This window comes from Haemaphysalis longicornis, unplaced genomic scaffold, assembly GCF_048455015.1.
Source record: "Haemaphysalis longicornis isolate Haplotype H1 unplaced genomic scaffold, Haemaphysalis longicornis Haplotype H1 scaffold_2, whole genome shotgun sequence".
Lineage (NCBI taxonomy): Eukaryota > Metazoa > Arthropoda > Arachnida > Ixodida > Ixodidae > Haemaphysalis > Haemaphysalis longicornis.
Genome location: NW_027526295.1, coordinates 224,979,981 through 225,000,254, shown reverse-complemented (window position 1 = coordinate 225,000,254; position 20,274 = coordinate 224,979,981). Strand labels below are relative to the sequence as shown.

The following is a 20,274-nucleotide window of genomic DNA, read 5'->3' as shown; positions in this document are numbered from 1 at the left end:
TTTCTGCGTATTGTTGCGTAGGACAACCCATATGAAACATCAGAAAGGCAAACGACCTATTTACGATATTTACATGAGCACATGAGCCACGACGGAGCCCTCCATGGTGATGGTGGTTGCCCATAAAAATGGAGCATACCTACTTCGGGGGTGGCCAAAGAGAATTCTTTCATGGTGATCAATCAGGTAAGGCAAATTAGTGGTGCACAAAAAATGATTCAGTCTGAAGTTCAAGAGAGAGAGAGAGAGAGAGAGAGGAAAAGAGAGATAGAGAGAGTGAGATGAAAGAAGTAGGAGAACAAAATAGCGTAGCTGCCATCCCTCCCCCCCCAACACACACACAGCTTCGTCTTTGTTGGCAATGAGTATGCATAGGGAAATGCGCAATTGTCCACTTAGAGTTCTCCTAGTGATATCATAAATCTCCATCGTCGTTATTATCGTTTCCTTATCATCATCAGCCTCATCTGCACGCAGCGTGCCCTCGCTTCCACGCGACCTCGCGACATGCCAGTGCGCCATGAATGACGCTCTTGGTCCCACCAAGCCAGCAAGTGCGGAGTCTGTCTCGGAGACTGCAAGCGCCACACACCAACCATCATTCCTCATTCCTTCGGGCAACAGCGTCCTCAACAGCCAACACCACCTCGCTCGTGTGCAAGCGGAGCTGTCAGGCAGAACGTCCGACAGGGCCAGCTGCCTGGCCACTATGAGCACAAAGTCAAACAACTCGCCTGTGATCACACCCAATTCCGTGTCGTCCGGAGAAGGTATTGTAGCACCTGAATCCTCAGTTTTCGAGCTCGATGGTAACGCGGTACTAGATAGCAGCGGCAGGGGTTTACAGCAGATGCTCACGTCTGCCATTCAACCTCTTGAAGCGGAATTTCCTACTGAAGGCAGAAAGCTATTCGTGAAGAGCCCTGCAGGTTCTGGGCAAGGAAGCTACCTGGAAAACATTCCGTCGCGTCCTCGGACGCCGACTGTTGGAGACTGTAGTGATAACGTGCGAATCGGCGAACCTCACCTCTCCACCGAAGCCAAGCTACCTAAAGATAAAAGAGAGGAAGTGCAGAGCTCACCCAGGGCATGTTCAAGGGCTGAGGTACTTGAGAAAAAAACGGACGAGCTGACTTTGGGAGGTTGGGGCGAGAAGATCGGCGTCGATGCCATCACAGCTTTCCCGGTGTACGGCACCAGGAAACAAAAGCGTTCGGAGGCCCGAGATGAGCTAGGTGGCCGGGTAAGCCTTTCGGCGGGAAAGAAAAGAAGCCGGGAGCGCCGGAGAAGGCAGCGCTCGCGCGAAGGTGATCGCGGGCACAAAAGGCGGAGTGAGAGGGATGGAAAACCACGAATAGAGGTGCTGTGCGACTTTCGTCCGCAGTCATCGAAAGGAGGAAAAGAAAAGAGCGACAATTTAATCGGCTCCGGGCTACTAGACGGACTCCTGACGCAGCTGGAGGAAGATTCAAGGGAATACACTGAGAGCGATCTTCCCAGAAACTGTCAGAAAACTGACTTGGGACAGGACCGCCCCAACATCGACTATGTTCACAGCGTCGTGGACAACCTCATCCAGCAATTTAGTACACGGGCAGTCTCGGAGAAGCCTCTGCAGGAAACACCATCGCGTCATTCTTCCCGATCACGAAGCCAGTCGAAGCTCTTCAGGAAAGCGGCACCCACAAAAACAGTGTCATCGCCTTTTGGTAATCGTGAGAAAACCAAGCGCCGGTCACCGTCGAAACGTCGGCAAACGACACTAGCTGCATCCCCTAATACTTCCGGTGTGCGGATCAGCCTATCATCATCGAGTGTGACCCATGAGAAGAAGGCAGGCCTAGAACGTGTGTTGTCTGTGTGCTCTCTGCTGGAGTCCGTCACCGGAAAAGTGACAACCGAAGCAAAGAAGCTGCGCAAGCTAAAGAAAAGGTCACGCGCATTAATAGGCAGGAAGAGGTTGGGTGATTCCATGGCCGTGGTCGAGGGTTTATGCGGTGACCTGTTTAAGGACAGCACCCAAAACGGAGGAAAGCTGGCTGGAAGTAAAACTGGAAGCAAGACGATGGACATTATAAAGCGGGTTCAAAGCGCGAAATACGTGAAGCACTTAGGGAGCAAAAGAGCAGTGAATCGCCATGATTCCCGAAAGATGTTGACGCAGAGCGGAGTGTCAAAGCAGCAGGTACTTCAGGAACGTGGTGAAGCTCCCGCTCGGGTCAGGCGAAGCCTCTGCGGCATTGTTGAGGAGTTTATGGGGATTGACGAAGAGAAAGAGGACAGTGGCAGCGACCGTTACGCAGATGCTCTACAAGAAATAACTAAACATATTTCGGCCGACAGCCTAGAACGTACCAAAAACTCCGAGAAAGCCTGGGACGACAGCGAACATACTTCGCCTCAAAAGAAACGAAATGTTCGTTTTGTAACCAACCTTATCATTCGCAGACGAAACTCTACAGCCAACCAGTCGTGTGATTCTGAACCAAGGGCTTTTCCTAAAGAATCCTGGGGAGAGGTGCTTTGGAGGCAGCGCAAGCAGGAGGCTAGGAAAAACGCGCCAAAGAAAGTACTCTCACAGCTGGGACTTGAAGAGAGCATGATGGACGTTGACCAGTTAAGCATAGAAAAGAGAGCCGTGGAGGAGAGCGGGAATGAATACAGTGGCGACAGCGAAGCTGGAGGCCGAGCTAAGGGACTTTCCTACTCCCACAAAGATTTTACTCCTGAGCCTGCAAGTGCAGCTGGACGCCGACCAAAACATCCTTTCTATTCCCAGAAAGATTTTACTCCTGAGCCCGCAAGCGCAGATGGACGCCGACCAAAGCAACCTTCCTATTCCCAGAAAGAGTTTACTCCTGAGCCCGCAAGCGCACCTGGACTCCAACCAAAGCTTCTATCCGACTCCCAGAAAGATTTTACTCCTGAGCCTGCAAGCGCAGATGGACGGCGACCAAAGCATCCTTCCTCCTCCCAGAAAGATTTTACTCCTGAGCCCACAAGCGCAGCTAAATGCCGACCAAAGCGTCCTTCTTACTCCGAGAAAGATTTTACTCCTGAGCCAGAAAGCGCAGATGAACGCCGACCAAAGCGTCCTTTCTACTCCCAGAAAGATGTAACTCCTGAGCCCGCAAGCCTAGGAGGACGCCGACCAATGCATCCTTCCAACTCCCAGGAAGATTTTACTCCTGATCCCGCAAGCGCAGATGAACGCCGACCAAAGCGTCCTTCCTACTCCCAGAAAGATTCAACTCCTGAGCCCGCAAGCCCAGGAGGACGCCGACCAATGCATCCTTCCAACTCCCAGGAAGATTTTACTACTGATCCCGCAAGCGCAGATGAACGCCGACCAAAGCGTCCTTCCTACTCCCAGAAAGATTCAACTCCTGAGCCCGCAAGCCAAGATGGACCCCGACCAAAGCGTCCTTCATACTCCGAGAAAGATTTAACTCCTGAGCCCGGAAGCACAGATGGACGCCGACCAAAGCATCCTTCCTACTCCGAGGAAGATTTTACTCCTGAGCCAGCAAGTGCAGATAGACGCCGACCAAAGCGTCCTTCCTACTCCCAGAAAGATTTAACTCCTGAGCCCGCAAGCCCAGATGGACGCCGACCAAAGCGTCCTTCGTACTCCCAGGAAGATTTTACTCCTGAGCCCGCAAGTGCAGCTGGACGCCGGCCACAACGTCCTTCTCAGTCCCAGAAAGATTTTACTACTGAGCCTGCAAGCGCAGCTCAAGGCCAACCAAAGCGTATTTCCTACTCCCAGAAAGATCTTAAACCTGAGCCCGCAGAGCTTCAATCCTTGTCTAAAGGTATTCGAGGGAAGGCAGAAAGCAGAGCTACGGTCCCCTCAGAAATGTCGGGAGGGGGCTCGTTTGATTTAGAGGCTAACGAAGACTTGTCAAAAAACAGCCAATATTCCCAGTTTTATCCGCAAAAACAGAGGTACGGCACTGGCGAAGCGGAAAGGTCGTACTTGGAGGACACAGAAAGCGAGAGCAGCCTTACGAGGCGCGACGGGGAATACCGAACGGGCTCCCGTACAACACTGCCAACAAAAGCTTACAGCGACGATACGGAAACCCGGTCCAAAGATGACCTAACATCAGAATGGGGGCAGTTGGTTCCTCCCGAAGAGCGGTCTGGCAAAAAGCGCCCCCTATTCCGTGCACGCATTGGAAGGCGTCGTTCGAAGCTAACAACGCGTGAACTGGCTCAGGATGAGGGAGGTGACGTGGCACAACCCATAGGCCAACAAAGCAACGGGTCGCAAAGGGACTTGCAAACGGGCTCTCAAAGAGGCGGAAGTGTGCGCCGCATTACATCTGACGGGCTTCTCACCTCACAGGCCGGTGCCTCGGCTGGCAAGCGGGTTCTGCCGCCTGTGCGTTCGCGATCACGAGGATCAGTCCGCATTGAGCTGGAGCTGCCACAAAAGTGGTCCCGTCACCCGCAGAAGGATACACGTTCAATCAGCCCCTTTGTGGCCTCCGGACTTCGGCCCTTTCGTTCGAAGTCGGGATACGAATTTCAACGAAGATCCCGCAGGCGTGGCGAGGTGGATTACAGGCACTCGCCAATGGTGTCTCACACAGCAATGCCCGCTATGTTACCTATTGCAGATCAGCTTGGCCCTTACACTCAGTATCAGCAGCCTACAATGTTTCCCTATATTCCTTGCTCTTCGCCCCCTGTGACATCGTCCCCGCCGCCACACTGGTCACGGCCACCGCAGCTGTCATACCCGCCCTTGACAGCGCCGGGAGGTCCCATAGACTCCGGGCTTTGCTTTAGTCAGGCGGGATACCTACCGCGCAGGAGGCTCCCACCAGCGTGGGCTAACGCGCCGCCTACGGTGTTAACTGTGCCGAACGTCCCTCTTCCGGGTATGATGCCACAAAAGTTCGCTCTCTCTGAAGGTACAGAGGTGTTCTCACCCCCGGGTGCACAAAGAGCGCCTATTAAAGCAGTCTCTGCAGGTCAGGGTGGCAGTGCTGCCACAAACAGAAAACACGGCACGTCACATTCACCAGTGAGCCAGTTGGGCTCGACCGGGAAGCAGTCATCGCGGATTTCATCTGCCGAAGTCGAGCCCGAAACACGACCTCCTGACGTCTTTCTGTACCCCAGTACTTCGACTATATACGGCTGCTCCAACTCAGAATCAAATGATTTCCGTACGTGGCCGGCTAGCTCCTCGGACAAGCTTGACTTTCGAATGCTGCCCGCGCTGAGTAAATCGACCGACCCAATAACGCAAAGAGGAAAAATGGCTTTGCCTTGGATGTTTCTCAACAGTAAGGGCGGACAAATCGCGCTGTTCGTTTTCCTGCTGGTGTGCGCGCTAGCCGGAATAGCGACAGGTACCAGCATGTATTCGAACCGTGCGGAGTCGTGGGACGTTACGGTTAATGACGGTGAGGTCGGCGATGAGCAGCACCCTCGGTGGATGTTCGGGCCGTGGTTCAAAAACGACGCCGATTTATCCGAGAAAGGGACCTCGTGCCGAAGCCCAATGTGTAGCGAGCATGTAGCTAGGCTTGTTCGTTCTCTCGATGATGGCGTGCCCCCTTGCCAAAACTTTTATGGCCACGTGTGCTCTCTTAAACGATCCAGTAGCGTGGAAAACCTGCAAGAGGTGCAAGAGACGGAACATAAAGTGGTCGCATTTTTCAAGGACGTTGGCAGCCCCGACAAAGACTTGCCTGTGGCCGCCATCTCGAGACGCCTGTGGAAGGACTGCGTCGACGTGGCCACGTTGAAACGACAGGGCAAGGCACCCCTTCGGGCGCTGCTGAAGCTTGCAGATCTTGGTGGCTGGCCGTTCGGAGGCGGACGTTACGAGGGCGCCACGCTGCCAGACGTGTGGAAAGCCGCAGGAAAGTTGCAGCGGCTCATGGCCATCGCACCCCTCATAAAAATTATCGCGCTGAGTGACGGCACACTTTGGCTGACCAGTGGTGATCCCGGTGGTTCCGTCGAAGCTGAAGACGTGTTAGTAGCCATGATGGAAGCAGCGCGGCGCAACGTCTCTCGACTCCGCGCTTTGGCTGCAGACGTAGCGGATCTTAGCTACCGGATTGCCGGCTTGCGGGAGCACCAGCCGTCTTCTCTAGGCGATCACGAGCAGCAGGGAACTGACGTGCTTCCACAAACCTTCCTGGAATCGGCGACGAAAGGGTTGAGACCTAACGTGGGTCTTGTTCGCGCTGATCCGGTTGCCCTGGTCTCGGCGACGGTAAAGCTTGTGTCTGAGAGCAGCCCTCAAACTGTGCTGAACCTTCTAGGCTACAAACTTGTACGCCAGGTCGACATTTTCACAGAAGCAGCGGTCAAGGCCGACCTCAACGCTGGCGACTCGAACAGGTGAGAATCACCAGACCTTTACTGTATGCTCGTCCACTGCATCGGCTAACCTCTTAGGTGTCTTTGTTTTCTTACCTGTAGGTACCATGTTGAAGATTCGTCGGATGGCTTACACCGATGTTTGAGACAAACGAGTGGAGTGTTTAAACATTCGTATAAAAAAAGTTCACCCCTGAAGAATGGCCAAATGAGTTTGTAATTGCCCCCCTAACCTGTCTGAAAGCTCTCTTTATTTTATTTATGCTTGAAAGGACAAATAAAACTGCTGTCTGCAGCAGTAAGCAGATGTAGGTGCCATACATAGTCCACTTTGTTTATATGAGTCCTTTGAAGTGGTTACAAATATTGTGCTACTAAACGAAACCATCTAAAGGGAGTGACATGGCACCGGAAAAGCGATGCTTGCGCATTTGGGCCCTTATGATGCTAAAAGATTCGAGTTCTTCAAGTTGCCGTTGTAAACGAAGAGTAGCAGCTTTATAGTGGGCGGTTAGGGCGCCTTTGCATTATTATAACTCGAAATGTTGTAAATTGCGCGACGGATCCTATTACGGGATAAGTTATATAATTGGCCGTGCACAATGCATAATTTTGAAAGTAAGCCGCTCTCAGCTCCCTGCGTACAGTGGAAGACCCAGCATGTAGGCGTGGTCACCTGTAGTCCCATTTTCGTAAACCAGGGGGGGGGGGGATGAGGATGCGGGCACCCGCAAAATTTCGGGATTTAAGTGGGGTTGTGAGCGAGTACGAGATGATTTACTCGGGCTAATATTCATAGACTATTTAAGATAATCTTAAATTTACGCAAATAGGTGAGCTGCTTTTCCCACAACGCTCATCCATTTTGCAACGCCTCAAATGCAAAACCAAAAGTTTATAGCAATTGAAAGATAGAATAGAGTACGCCAAACGTATTGCACAGTTTTTGTTTTCAGTTGTTTTCCTGGGTGTTGTTTCACCTGTGCAGTTTTTCTCCATTCCATATTCCTCCTGTCTTTGTCCTTTGGGGGAGTGGAGGGCGGTAGTGTTCTCCTAAGTCTCCGAAACACAATCCTGCGTGCGCGTGTGCCTACTCCAAATTCTCTTTCATAAGGAACGTTCTTGGTCTCACTGTTGGCGGTGTCGTTACCTAAAACTCCCTGCAGGAAAGCCAACTTAACGCAAAGAAAGGGAACACGATGATGCTGACGGAAGAAAACACCTCCCGTGGACGTAATCGAACCTGGATCCCTCGTTTACGAAGCCGACCCCTGCCCGATTGCGTCATTCCGACACAGTCGACGATTGGGGAAGGAAAGCTCAGCTTTCTCGTGAAGGATGTGATTGCTGTCGTCTGAGTTTGGACTTGGACTCTCAGTCAGTTTTCCTTTTGATCGTTGACGCTCGGACTTTGATTCCAACGGCTTTTTTTCATTTTTTTATTTACAGATACTGCAGGCCCTTCTCGGGCCCATGCAGGAGTGAAGGCAAAGAAATACATCCGCAGAAATTCAACATACAACTCGACAATACATCAGTGCTGCTTGACGTAATTTTAAAACGTACAACACACATAGGTGGAGGCGTAAATATGCTTACAAAATCGCCCGTGTAAAAGAAAAGAAAATAATAATGTCTTCCAATTGTGAAACAACCCTTCAACCAAAGCTTATATTATCAATACGCTGAGAAAACACTTCTAATGACCCAGAGTTCACCGTCTCTTCAGGTAACATATTCCAGTAAGAAATTGCTCGAGGAAACACAGAAAATTTATGGAACTAATAGTCTTACTGTGATGAGTTCTCGCTGAATGTTTGAAAGGCTCTTGGATGTAGTTTTCCCGCGACAATTTGAAAGGACCGTAATAAAGCTGATAAAGAAATTTTAAGCTAGATATGACCCTACGCTGCTCGAGTTTTTGGAGGTTTGCCCTATTACGTAAAGTGGTTACGCTCGAGTGACGCGAATAAACAGAATAAATGAAGCGCAGAGCTAAATTCTGTACTCTTTCAATTTTACTTATCAAGTATTGTTGGTAAGGGCTCCAAATGACGTCTGCATACTCTAACTCAGGTCGTACTAGTGCTTTGTAAGCGTTTAATTTCACAGCAGGAGGGGTATTGCGCAACTTTCTTCTCAAAAATGCCAATTTCTTAAGTGCACCCTGACAAACGTTATTAATGTGCAATGCTTTGACTTTGGCACTTCAGTATTTGGTTTTCGTACGCACCAAACCTGCGAGTTTTAACTATCATCGTTTTTAGACGGAGGGAAGTGATTATTCTATCCTGGAGTACGCTCTGTATCCCCAACCTGGCCATGCCATATGGTTACCTTAATCCTTCCCCCAACAGGAGCGTATTGGTCCGCCCCGGTCTGCTGTCTGTCCTCTTCTCTTTTCGCTGCTTTCCATTGTGCGCAGCCGAAGCAGGTGTTCGGAAGAATAAACAGCTGATAGTCTGCACCTTCCTGTATGTGCCACGTTTTCTTGTCTCCGTCAGTGTTTTTTGTATACAGCCTTAGCAGCGCAAGTATTCTGGTGTAAGCACCGCCCTCTGCTACACCTAAGGGGGTCATCTAGCTGTGGCGGGTGACCATTCAGGTCGGAATGTTGACCGTGGTTGTTGTATGACCTGCATGATGTAGATTGATTGATTGATCGTAGGGTTTAACGCGCCGACGAAACGCAGGCTATGAGGCGCGCTGTAGTAGAGGGCTCCGGATTAATTTTGACCGCCTGAACTGAGGTGTAGTTATAGCAGATCTACTTATCGTTTTGTTCTTGTTTCATAACTTCCAGGGAGTCCCTGTGCGCGCGCGCGGTCCTCGAGGACGCGCTTTCTGGCGATGCTGCCGAGTACGTGCGCTACGCGGCACTGCGCAGCGAGGTCGACTTCGACCTGGTGCGATCCGTGGCGGCGGAGCTGAAGCGCACACTGGGCGCAAAGCTCGCTGAGCTTCGGTGGATGGACACGAGCACTCTCAAGAGCGCCCAGTCAAGGCTCCGAAACATTAAGGTACGGGCCCCTACAGTAAACAGGGAATAAGGCAGTGACGTAACGTGTAAAGAGGACGACACGAAAAAAATTTACACGTTTGGTTTTACAGCGAATTTTGTAAAGGCTAAGTCACATTTTTTTTGGCGTCCAAATGATGAGAAAATCCCCTCCCTCATCACTTCGGCACGCTGTCTCTCTCTTCGGTCTCTTGTTCACATCCGGCGCTTCATATTCTGGTATAACAGGGCAATTACATCCCCGAAATATAACAAGGCAAGTAGGTCCCCGAGAAAGCGTCTTCTATGCAATGCGTCCTTGTTCAGATGAGAAGGCGACTTTGCAAAATTTGGTGTGGTGGTGGTGAAAGCGTTTTATTGAGTTAGTTGAGCCGTTCCTCTTTTTGGGAAGGGGGGGGGGGGGGGGCATCCTTAGTCCAGAAGGTCACCTGCGCCCAGCTGCGCCCGGGATATCAGCTCAAGCTGGCCACGCTGGTCGCCGCTAGGCAGCTGTCGCTCCCCGCCTCCCCCCACTGCTCAGCCCATTGGGGTGTGGTTGATATTTTTTAACCAGCGTTTGCCACATCGATGATTGCACAGTGAAGCCCACTCGCAATTCCACTGAACACTTCCCCGGCGGTTTGATCGGGAGTTGGCTGCTAGCCAATAGCCCTCCAACATCTCCCCTAGTCATCAACTTTCCCGGAGCCGAATAGACCTAAATTTTGTCTTTCACACTACGTTATCAGTGGAAAATGCACCTCCAACATCAACCTCCGTTTAGGGGTGCCCCTTCTAAGACAAGGCTTATGGTTGCAATACTCCGAGGAGGTAAGCCTACCTGCAGTGTACCAGATTAAGGACAGCCGATTCCAACTGTGTCAGTGAAAGACAGCCAGCGAATTCGATCGCGTGTGAGCACATGTGTAGCTCGTCTGCTCTAAACAAGTGCTGTAATGTAGACGGAACAACCCTATACCTTCTTTGGTCGTATTTCCTGCACTTGCATTACAATTGGAGCTTTGATGCATTTGACGCATCCATTCTCCTTTTCAGAGTGTTTGCTTTTCTTACCTGCAGAAAAATTTGCTTTTCTTACTTGTATTATTGTTGTTTTTATAAAACCGCTGTATTTGTGTGGTTTTTCGAGATGAATGGAAAGAAATGCGATGCCTAAAGGGAAGAACCCCAACCAACGGCGTCTATAGATCGAAGTAAAAGATGAACATTACTTCTACTTCAAGTCTCGTGCAGCTTGCTTAGTCATAGAAGTTCAGCCAAGTTAGAGTTTCCGTAAGCCCACCTGCCATGGCCGAATTTATAGAGTACCAGAATAGGGTGGGGCCATAGAAGGCGGGCTGGCACGTATTGTATAAAGTCTTTGTAGTGTTAGAAGGGGCTGATACCATTTTTCGTGGACGATCTTAGCTTTACCTGGTACCTGAAGTATCCGTAACCATTTTCCCGCTTTTCACTGTGCTGAAACGGGGCTGTAGGCAACAATTTGTCGACACCCCAGTGGTGCTGCCCATGAGCTGTAGACAGTTCGCAGAGAGTACATTGAGTGCATCAAAACATGAGAATGACCCTGAATAATTGTCTCAATATTCTTGCGCCTGTTCATCCCACCTTACAATAGCTTAGGCAGTTACTGCGTCTAAGCATTAGTAAAGGAGGTATGCATATTATTGCCGAATGCAGTTAGCTGTGGCGGCAAGCAAATGTAACAATGATCACGTGTAGTAGTTCTTTGTCACATCTTTATATGATCTGCAGCTCCTCACTCAGCGAGTTCCTGCCCCCATGGAGTTGTTGGCACTTGTAAAACAAGGGTAGCCGGTTTAAATTCGTTCAAATGACCTCTTTTTGCAACGTTAAAAGCTTATATGGTATAAGGCATTCACAAGTTTTCATGTAGTACCATACAACAAAATACAAGTGTTTTTGAGTCACATACATTGCTCATATTGGGATGTTGTGTGACAGCAGGTGGTTTTCTAATGTTCATTGTGGGGTGCATGCAAGCCGCACTAGCTTTTCATTTTTGAAATTCCAAACACCATACCTTGTTTCTCATATTACTCCATTCTACAAAGCAAGTGGCGGCCACTTATCCAATCTCTCTTCATGAACCACACAAGCCCGGTGCTTTAAGGATACGCGGCCGTATGCGGAATTTCCCACTAGGGGAAAGATCACTGACTGTGTTTATCGTCAAATAACACCTACCCATAATTATTTTAGTGTGAAAGCACCGCTAGAATACCAATCTGTACACACCGGTTTTAAGGCAAAGCTTTCTATCTCTACCAGCCAACGGTTGTTTTGCGGCGTGCGGGCAAGAAAATCCTAACGCGGCTAAAGAAGGGGTGGGCGGTTTTCACTCACGGAGCACAGTGTAGATGGCGCGATGAACGCGCGCTATCACCCAGCGTTGCCTGCGCGGCGGCGGGCGCGACGCCGGGAAGCAATCCGTCGGCTTTGTCGTCTGCTTTAGCGACCGTTGTTTTGGGCCTATTTTGGCGCAGCTTCGCGTCTAGTGGGCGCTTCCTTCGCACGGCTTGATTAACTTGTTCGATAACACCTGTTGGGTAACCAGGACCAGGCGGAATCAATTGGTCGTACGGCAAATTTACGCTAAGGATTGGTTTGCAGGGTGGGAAAACAAAATGTAGAGACCACGTACAGACATCTGGCCGCTAGAGAAACGCTACCTTCTGCGCACTGCTTGCCAAGAATGGGACTTGCACTGAATACTGAATTGAAAGTGAATCGAAATTGAATACGAATTCGGGTGTGTTTTAAGAGGTATTGCAAAAGGCGAAAGGAGCAATTGGTTCTGATAAATAGCGATTATAGGAGTTCCCTCAGCTTTTTCGCAATTCTCAAACTTGCTAAAATAACTAGTTTAAATCTGTATAAATGGGAATCACTAAGCTCACATGCCGGATTGGTTCGGTGTCTGCACTTGTGTCGTTCGGTAGTGTAGCTCCGAGCTAGCACGTCAGCATGGATAGATTCCGCTGTCTCAGCCTTCGAAAGACGCTCCTTTCCGTTTTCTTTCTGCCGACCCACGGCTGGGCTTCAGCGACGGCGTCCGCCGCTCTAGCCCGGCCGTGGCCGAGGATAATACGTTCGGGAAGCCGCCCCCGCGAATTCCAGGTAACCGCTGCCCGATCTCTGGTTTCGCTCTTTGTAAAGCGAAGTGTGGGAATTCAAGCGATGTCGCATGGACATTTGTTGTGGGTGTCGTTTAAAGCATTGCTTTCAAACCCCCTTCACAGCGCGGATTGGAGCCAATTTTTTTGTCTTCCGCCTACCGTAGTTCCCGGTTTATTAGCCGCGTGCTCAATAGAGCTGTGCCAAGCTGGAATTATTACCAGGCGAACAGCTGGCGAAGCAGAGGTGGAATGCACGTATATGCGACGGGCGAAGGTGGGGTACAACTTTATGCGTCCTGGCCTAACGTCGTGCACGGGTACTTTAGCGTTGCCTGCGCTACCGCTGCTCGTCATGCTGTTAGGCTCAACGTTGAGGTTACCCAACGTTAACACTGGATAGAAGCTTTAAGGAGGTCAATTGACTAAAGCTCTTAGTCATGGCAACTGAAAAGCGAAGCGAGAAGCGTAAAGAAAAAAAAATGTAGAAAAATATGGCTAAAAAGCACCAAAGCTCGTCTGCGGATACATCGGCGAGAAGTGATGCTGACGCATAAGACGCGCTCACGCATTGTGCGTAGTTATATTTGCCTACGTAATGCAGATTGGACGTTTGGTGGAACCGTGATAATGGTCTATTTTGTAGTCGCTGTAGGAAAAACGAATCAAAAATTAGAAGTGGTATTACCCCGCCCACTGCATACCAGTTCTGTCTTTGAAATTTGATTTATTTTTGCGGTTTTGTTTCCTATGTTTTGTCCCTTTATTGTGCTCTAACCAGCGTTTCGTTAGTGCACTCCACACCCACTAAAATAAAATCCTGTGGCTCCCAATGCTTGATATGCAGTTGAAACAAAGCTTAAGCCTGCGTTGGGACAAAGCCGCTGATCACACGATGATTACGTGCACGTTAGGGTTTTGGTTGGCAGCGAAAACAAAAAACAACTTGCAACTAAAGGGCGCATTTTTTGTTACATTTTCCCGTTTTACAAGCGGAGTATGTCTTTTTGTACTGCAGGTGCGCTTCTTCTTCGACCGTTACGAAGGCAGCAATGAGAGCACGCTAGCGCACTACCCGGCAGCGCTTCCCTCGCGTGCACTGGCCACTTACCAGCGCTTGCGGGAAGTGCGCTTCCGGAACCTCGTGCTTCAAGGGTCCGCCGCCGAGAACTACGACGTGGCCGACCAGCACTGCGCCTACGACGCCAACAACGAGGTGCGCCCGGAGGAAGCCCTCCGATAACTGTGGTCAAAGCCGAACCGAACCTAACAGAACCAAACTTACCTGATCAGTAACTCCACCGCTGGGAAGCCCTGGGACAGGTTTTATTGGTTCCAAAAAAAGGAAAATTACGTGCGCACTGACAGGCGGGCAAGCAGGCAAGAAGGCAGGCTGGCGAGCGGGCTGGCGGGCGGGCGGGCGGACAGATCAATTGGTTTAATGAACTTTTAATGCGTAGCATACTATGCCGACTACCCCCCCCCCCCCCCTCCAGGAGCGTCTAACGCCCTGAATTTCCACAAAATGCAGATTTCGTGAAAGTTCGAAATGTAATCGTTATAGTAACGTAAATGGAGATAATTGGTCGATCATATTTTGAAAAATAAAAATAACAAAGATATACAAAAAATTACGAAAAAAATAAAAAGGTATATGTCATGGCATTTCCACAATAATGTATATTTTGCGAAAGATTCCTCTGCAATCGTTATAACTGCGTAATGGAGATGATTGGTTGAAAGAAATTTTGCAAAACTAAGAAAAATATGAAAAATATGAAATAATTACGGTAAATGGCGAACCGTGTAACGCCCTGCGATTTCACAATAAGGAAGATTTCCCAAAAGTTCCAAATGTATTCGTTATAATAACGTAAATGGAGATAATTTGCCAAGCGAAGTTCTGAAAAAATAAGAAATAGCAAAATATAAAAAGTTACGGAAAATGTCAAAACGTATACCGCATGGCATTTCCACAATAATGCAGATTTCGCGAAAGTTCCACATGTAATCGTTATAAGAGCATAAATGAAGATAATTGCTCGGACGAAATTTTGAAAAACTATAAAATTGAGAAAAATAAAAAAAAAATGGGAAATGGCGAACCGTGTAACGCCCTGCATTTTCACAACAATGCAGATTTGGCCAAATTTTGAAATGTAATCGTTAGCGTAACATAAATTGAGATAATTTGCCGGAGGAACTTTTGAAAAACTAACAAATAAGAAAATATTAAAAAATTACGGAAAATGCAAAACGTATAACGCGTGGCATTTCCACAATAATGCACGTCTCGCGGAAGTTCCACGTGTAACCGTTAGGATAGCGTAAATGGAGATAACTGTTCGGACAGGATTTAAAAAAAAAATCGGCTGGAAAAAAACTCACACTCAAGACAGGTGGCATAAGAATGCTACCCGTTAGTAGATAATTCTCTGAATTTCTGCAGACCTTTTTATTGAGCGAGCGCTGGGTCCTGACTCCTGACGATATAGTAGCCACCCGGTGGGGAACCACCCGGGTGTCGTCGGGATGCCGTGGCTTGGGTTGTCCGTCCGGGCCCTTTTCGTACGGTCTTGCTGGGTTACAGAGTCGGTGCTAGTTAGGAGAGCCATTCCCCGCTCGCTGGAAGGGTTGGTTTAAGTGGTAGGACTGCATGGGCTTAGGTGGCCCTCACGTACCGAGTTGTATAAGGAGCCGGCGGGAGGGCGATATGACGGGAAGGGAAAGTGCATTGTGTAGGCTTCGATTCGAATTAAATTTTATTTGCAATCTACGTAGGCAGGTGACTGGACTGACCACAATTTTCACTCTTACCGAACCAAAGAAAAACGCTCGTCTTTAAATCGTTCAGCGCTTATACCCTTCCCCCTTTCTCCACAGATTCTGTTCGTGCGGCTGTCGGTGCTGGACGTGCGCGACCCGCAGAAGCCGCTCTGGCCCGCGCTGCAGGCGGCGCAGATGGGACCGCACTTGGCGCGCTGTCTGCTGCGGGTTCTCTTACCCACGCTGTCCGAGCGTCGGCGCCAAGACGCGTACTGGTCGCCCGCGGCGCGAACCGGACTGGACGCGCTGCGCGGCTGCCTGCACGAGCAGCACGCCCGTGCCACCACCGCTGGACGCCCTCGGGACATCGCGCAAGATATGCTTGCGGTGGCCGACAACGGCGCTCTTGGGCCCGCCAGGGACGTTTACGACTCGTTCGTGGCACGCTTACTCGACAAGGCTGCAGGAGTCGAGCCCACGGGGGAAGCCGACAAGAAGGCACCCCAGTGGGACCAGGTGACCACCGGCTTGGCTTTTACGCTGTCGTGAATGGCGCCTCTTTGTTACGAACAAGACATGTTCAGTTACCACAGCGGGCGTATTTTCGGTGCGAGGAATGTGGCCCTTTATGGGTTCGCTGAACATCTGCTGGTAACAGGTATTGCATAAAAACGTTTTATGTATATTGTATAACTTGGGATTATCATTACTGGAAATGTACGATTTTTTGTATTTTTCTTAATTTACTTAATGTTTTCTCTCTGTATTGCTGGATCTTATTGCTAAGCACCCATATTTGATTTGAACATGTCCTCTGCTGTGAACTCCTCTGTTGTGAACTCCAAAGGGTCAGGAATCACTGTGTCGAACCGAAAAAATTTCAAGGTTCGGTTACGGTTCAGGTTTGGGGGAATTCATTTCGTTCTGGTTCAGTTCCTGTTCGAATAAATCCCGCACCAGACCGATTCGCGAACCGGTTCAAAGACCCAAATGATTGTCGCACTACCAAAAATAGTTCCGAAGTTTTAAGTCACAATATCATACTGACGTGCTAGCTCGGAGCTACAGTACCGCGAACCGAAAAAAATTCAAGGTTCGGTTACGGTTCAGGTTCGGGGATTTCATTTCGTTCTGGTTCAGTTCCTGTTCGAATAAATCCCCCAGCAAACCGATTCGCGAACCGGTTCAAAGACCCGAATTATTGTCGCACTACCACAAATAGTTCCGAAGTTTAGGTCCCAATGGAACGCAAATTCAATTTTAAAGACGATAGTCTTTCTTGGGCTACTTGAACGGAGAAATTTTGATCTGTGTCTGTCTGTAACTCGATTCAGTCACCCGGCCAAAGTAGAACGGAAGCTGAGGAATTGTCTTATATATCCACAGCCAAATCTAAACGTCAAAGTCCGGCGTCGAAGTCCGTGCTTGTCAACATCGTTGAACAAGAACAAGAAATTACGCAAATATAAGGCAGAAAATCGATACATAAGTTATATTTCCAGTGTTCCTTTGTTAAAAAATGCATGCATGCTATGTTTTTGCGATAGCAAATGAAATACTACATCAACTGCAGAAAACCATCGCTTGCTGTTGCCCTGTTGCCCCCGCTACTACAGCTCCTGGCGGCATTAAAGAAATCAAACAACTACTGTAACTGAAGTTTCTATTAGATAGGTTCCACGTTCCGCTTGGTACGCTCGTGGGGTAGGGCAACGTGGTTCTATAAACGTTGTAGGAGGGTGCCTCGATTCACGCGCGCCTCCACCGTACGGCAGCGCTGGCATCGAGGACCCCGACTTGGCGCAGTGGAATGCGGTAAATTTAAATTGATTTGAGCAAACCTGTAGCGTTTTCATCTTGGAAGGAACGAGACGGGAGAGGAACAGCATGAGAGGTGAGCGTGAATGAGTAGGGAGGCATTTACTTGGCAGGGGAGCCAGTCGACTATCGTCTTTCTTTACCATTTGCAACAAGAGGAGCAGATGCGCAGCCATTTTTTAGTGTTTCTTCCCATCAACTCCACTTTAATCAATCAGGCCACTTCGCTGAATTCAATTGAACGTACAAGCCACTTTTGCGGCTAGCAGTTGTGTCGTCCTATTGACTACATGACGACTCCGCCAAGACACATCACTGCGGGATTTATTGATCACTCTTGCTCCGTTTTGTTGCACCGTTTGCATTCTGACTGGGGTGTATAAATTGTCAACACTGTTTTATTATTTACCTATTACGTCGCTGCTGAAGCTGTCTAGTAGAAAATTTTGATGTTTTTCGATGCTTCTTACTCTTCGGGTGGACGAAGCGTCCTTGAGGCCATAATTGAGTTGAGCTAGTTAATAAAGGCTAGGTCTTTCAAATAAGGCGAGGTATGCTTTGTCTTCATGGTCCATTTAGTATCTCAAAGTAAGCGTGTAAGGCGACGCAGCAGAGAAATATCGCCGACCTCGGGCTGTGGCACCGTCGGCCTCCGGCTTGCTACCAAGTCAACGCTGCCTATACCAAAAGAATCTACAAAAAAAAAAAAACCTTCCCCGTAGACTTCTACGCGCACGCAACAGGGCGTTCTATCTGCTAGTGAAAAGCAGCTTTTTCATTTGCAATGGTTTAGGAAGCATGTGTAAGGAAACACGATAACAGGTGCACTAGAGGTTTTATACGGGGCCAAGCCTACCTAAAAGGTGGAGATCGACTAACTATTCACCCGGGCTGGACGCGGGCCGAGTAAAAATGATTTGGTCAGGCCTTCCTGACGGCTTGGGTTCGGCCTGGTAAAATGAAGCAATGCTTAAGTTGTCTATAATAGCACAGAACCTGCACTTTGTCCAACCGGCCCAACTTTAGGCCGCATCGTAGTCGTACTTAGTCCGTCTGCTTCCGCAAAAAAATTAAATATTCTTACTCTAGATAGTTTATTTTTATTGTATTCTTGTTTTCGCGGACAACTTGTGAATACGTTCTTTACTGACGACGAAATGTCTTGTTGTAGTATTGGTTGTATTGGCATTGCCTGGCCCAGGCTGTGTGTCCGTGTTGTGAGTTTCAAAAACATTTAATCCCCTCTTGTTGCATGGGGTTCGCCTCGCTTGCATAAGCCGATGCGCTAACCAAACATACGGTTGCTTAGAGCCAGCGCAAGTGTGCGTCTCTTCCTTCCTGTCTCCCATCCGTCGAGCTGATGTTCACGTTATTACCGTTATGTTCAAACAATCCGAAATTTCAGCACTTTCGAGGTGCTAGAAATAAGCAGTAAGGTTCGAGCCTTGACCGATGCTCAAGTGCAGCAATCTCTCGACCTCATTGCCCCTGGAGAGTCCCTGAGAGGGAAGGGCAATGTCCGTGCTTCAACCGTCTTGAAGGCTGCGCCGGAAGTGCGCCATTTTTTTCTGCCAGCCTCGCATCCTGCTTGGGCGACCAGCAGAAACATGGCATTGCAATATTGGTGCACAACCTTTTCTCAATGTTGCGACCACGAAGAGAGCGTTCATAGCGTTTTTATTAATACGAAGGGAACAGTGCGCGAGATATTGCGAAGTTGAACGTGGGTGGAAGGTAAAATCCCCGAACTACATTGACCACACTTTTCCAACAACGGACAGTCGAATCGTTTTGTCGTGAACCGATAGCCGTTTTTTTTCGGTTCAGTTGTGGTTCGGGTTCACCGGAACCAAAAATAACAGTTCGGGTTCGGGTTCGGTTCGGGATAAAATACCGTTTCGGTTCCGTTTCAGCACCCAAACTACTTTTTGCCTAACAGATTAGGCTTGCAAAGCAAAGCACTTAGCTGGAAATGAGGACTTTCTGCCATCCGCCATAAAAACAGTCAGTCTGCCTTCTCACGGTGAGAATAGCAGCCAATCCTCATGGCTGCGATTTCATATAGAGGGCCGGCAAGCAGAAAGTTGAAATGTAGAAAAAAGAATAATGTAAGGGTCGTGTTCTATTCCCGGACGGCGGCAGAGCTGGTGTGCTAGGATTGTTCAGTATTGGGCACAAGATCCCGACGCATCAATATAAAAGGAGCACAGATGGTACAAATTATTACCGGCCGGCAAAGCACAGCACTAGATTAGATTCTGCACATAACATTATGCATGCGTCATCCCATCGTGTACGTCTGGCGTAACAAGCTGAGTCGTTTTTCTCGGCTCTAGATCATCCGTATGGTTATTGATTTTAGTGGGATTGTGTATGTCGGCCATGTGTCGGGGAAAGCAGCAGCTTAAAGGTGCTCCATTTTATCCTGCAGGTATTCTACATGCTGTACGCGCGCACTTTATGTGAAGACCCGGATCACCAGCGGCGCTCGAGGCACCCCATTCCGCACTGGGAACGCGTGAACGGGCCACTCTCCAACGACAAGGCTTTCGCTGGGGCCTTCAAGTGCCAACTTGGAGAGCCGATGCACCCCGAGATCAGCTGTCCGTTCTGGAGGCCGACCCACCAATTCGCTCCGTAGCACCGTCTACCATAGAGATGTAACAAGACGTATTCCGCCCCTTATTACGGCGCTCATTTGTGCTATCCTACACACACACACACCCACAAAAGAGGACGAAAGAAATTACACCATCTTTTCGTAGGGGAACCCCGAGTAGTATGCCAAGCAGCCATGGGGTCGACTGAAGTTCCCATTAGTTTTCAGTTCATCGTTTCCGTTGACGTTCAGCTTCGCGTGCCTTCGTTGTATCAGTAGCCTCTTGACGTAGTTCGAATGAGTTAATGACATAAGACGCGTTCGTAGCACATGCTCCCGTCTCGGTTTGTAGCGGAGTGGGAAGAGCGCCACGTACCTCTCGTTGCGGCCAGAGAGTCGTGGGATCAAAACCGGGCGCCGCCTAACTATTTCTTTTTATATATTGGACTGCGCTGACGTCAGCCCAAGCGCTGACGGGGCTGAAGAGACCCGCATGCGCAGTAGAGTGCGGACGGCGGACAACGACAACGACAACGAGGGAGGGAGGGACACAGCTCCGAGCATGAGATGCTTCGCATCTAAAACTT

At 49.3% G+C, this 20,274-nt stretch overlaps 1 protein-coding gene across 1 annotated transcript; it reads left to right on the top strand.

The window, feature by feature from the left end:
- The first annotated feature begins 5,518 nt into the window (after nt 1-5,518).
- On the top strand, nt 5,519-19,729 carry LOC144168526 (membrane metallo-endopeptidase-like 1). Its single transcript, XM_077697491.1, has 5 exons — nt 5,519-6,369; nt 9,152-9,368; nt 13,523-13,720; nt 15,388-15,786; nt 19,520-19,729. Exons 1-5 carry the CDS (start codon nt 5,519-5,521, stop codon nt 19,727-19,729), a joined length of 1,875 nt encoding a protein of 624 aa, XP_077553617.1.
- The last annotated feature ends 545 nt before the right edge of the window (nt 19,730-20,274 follow it).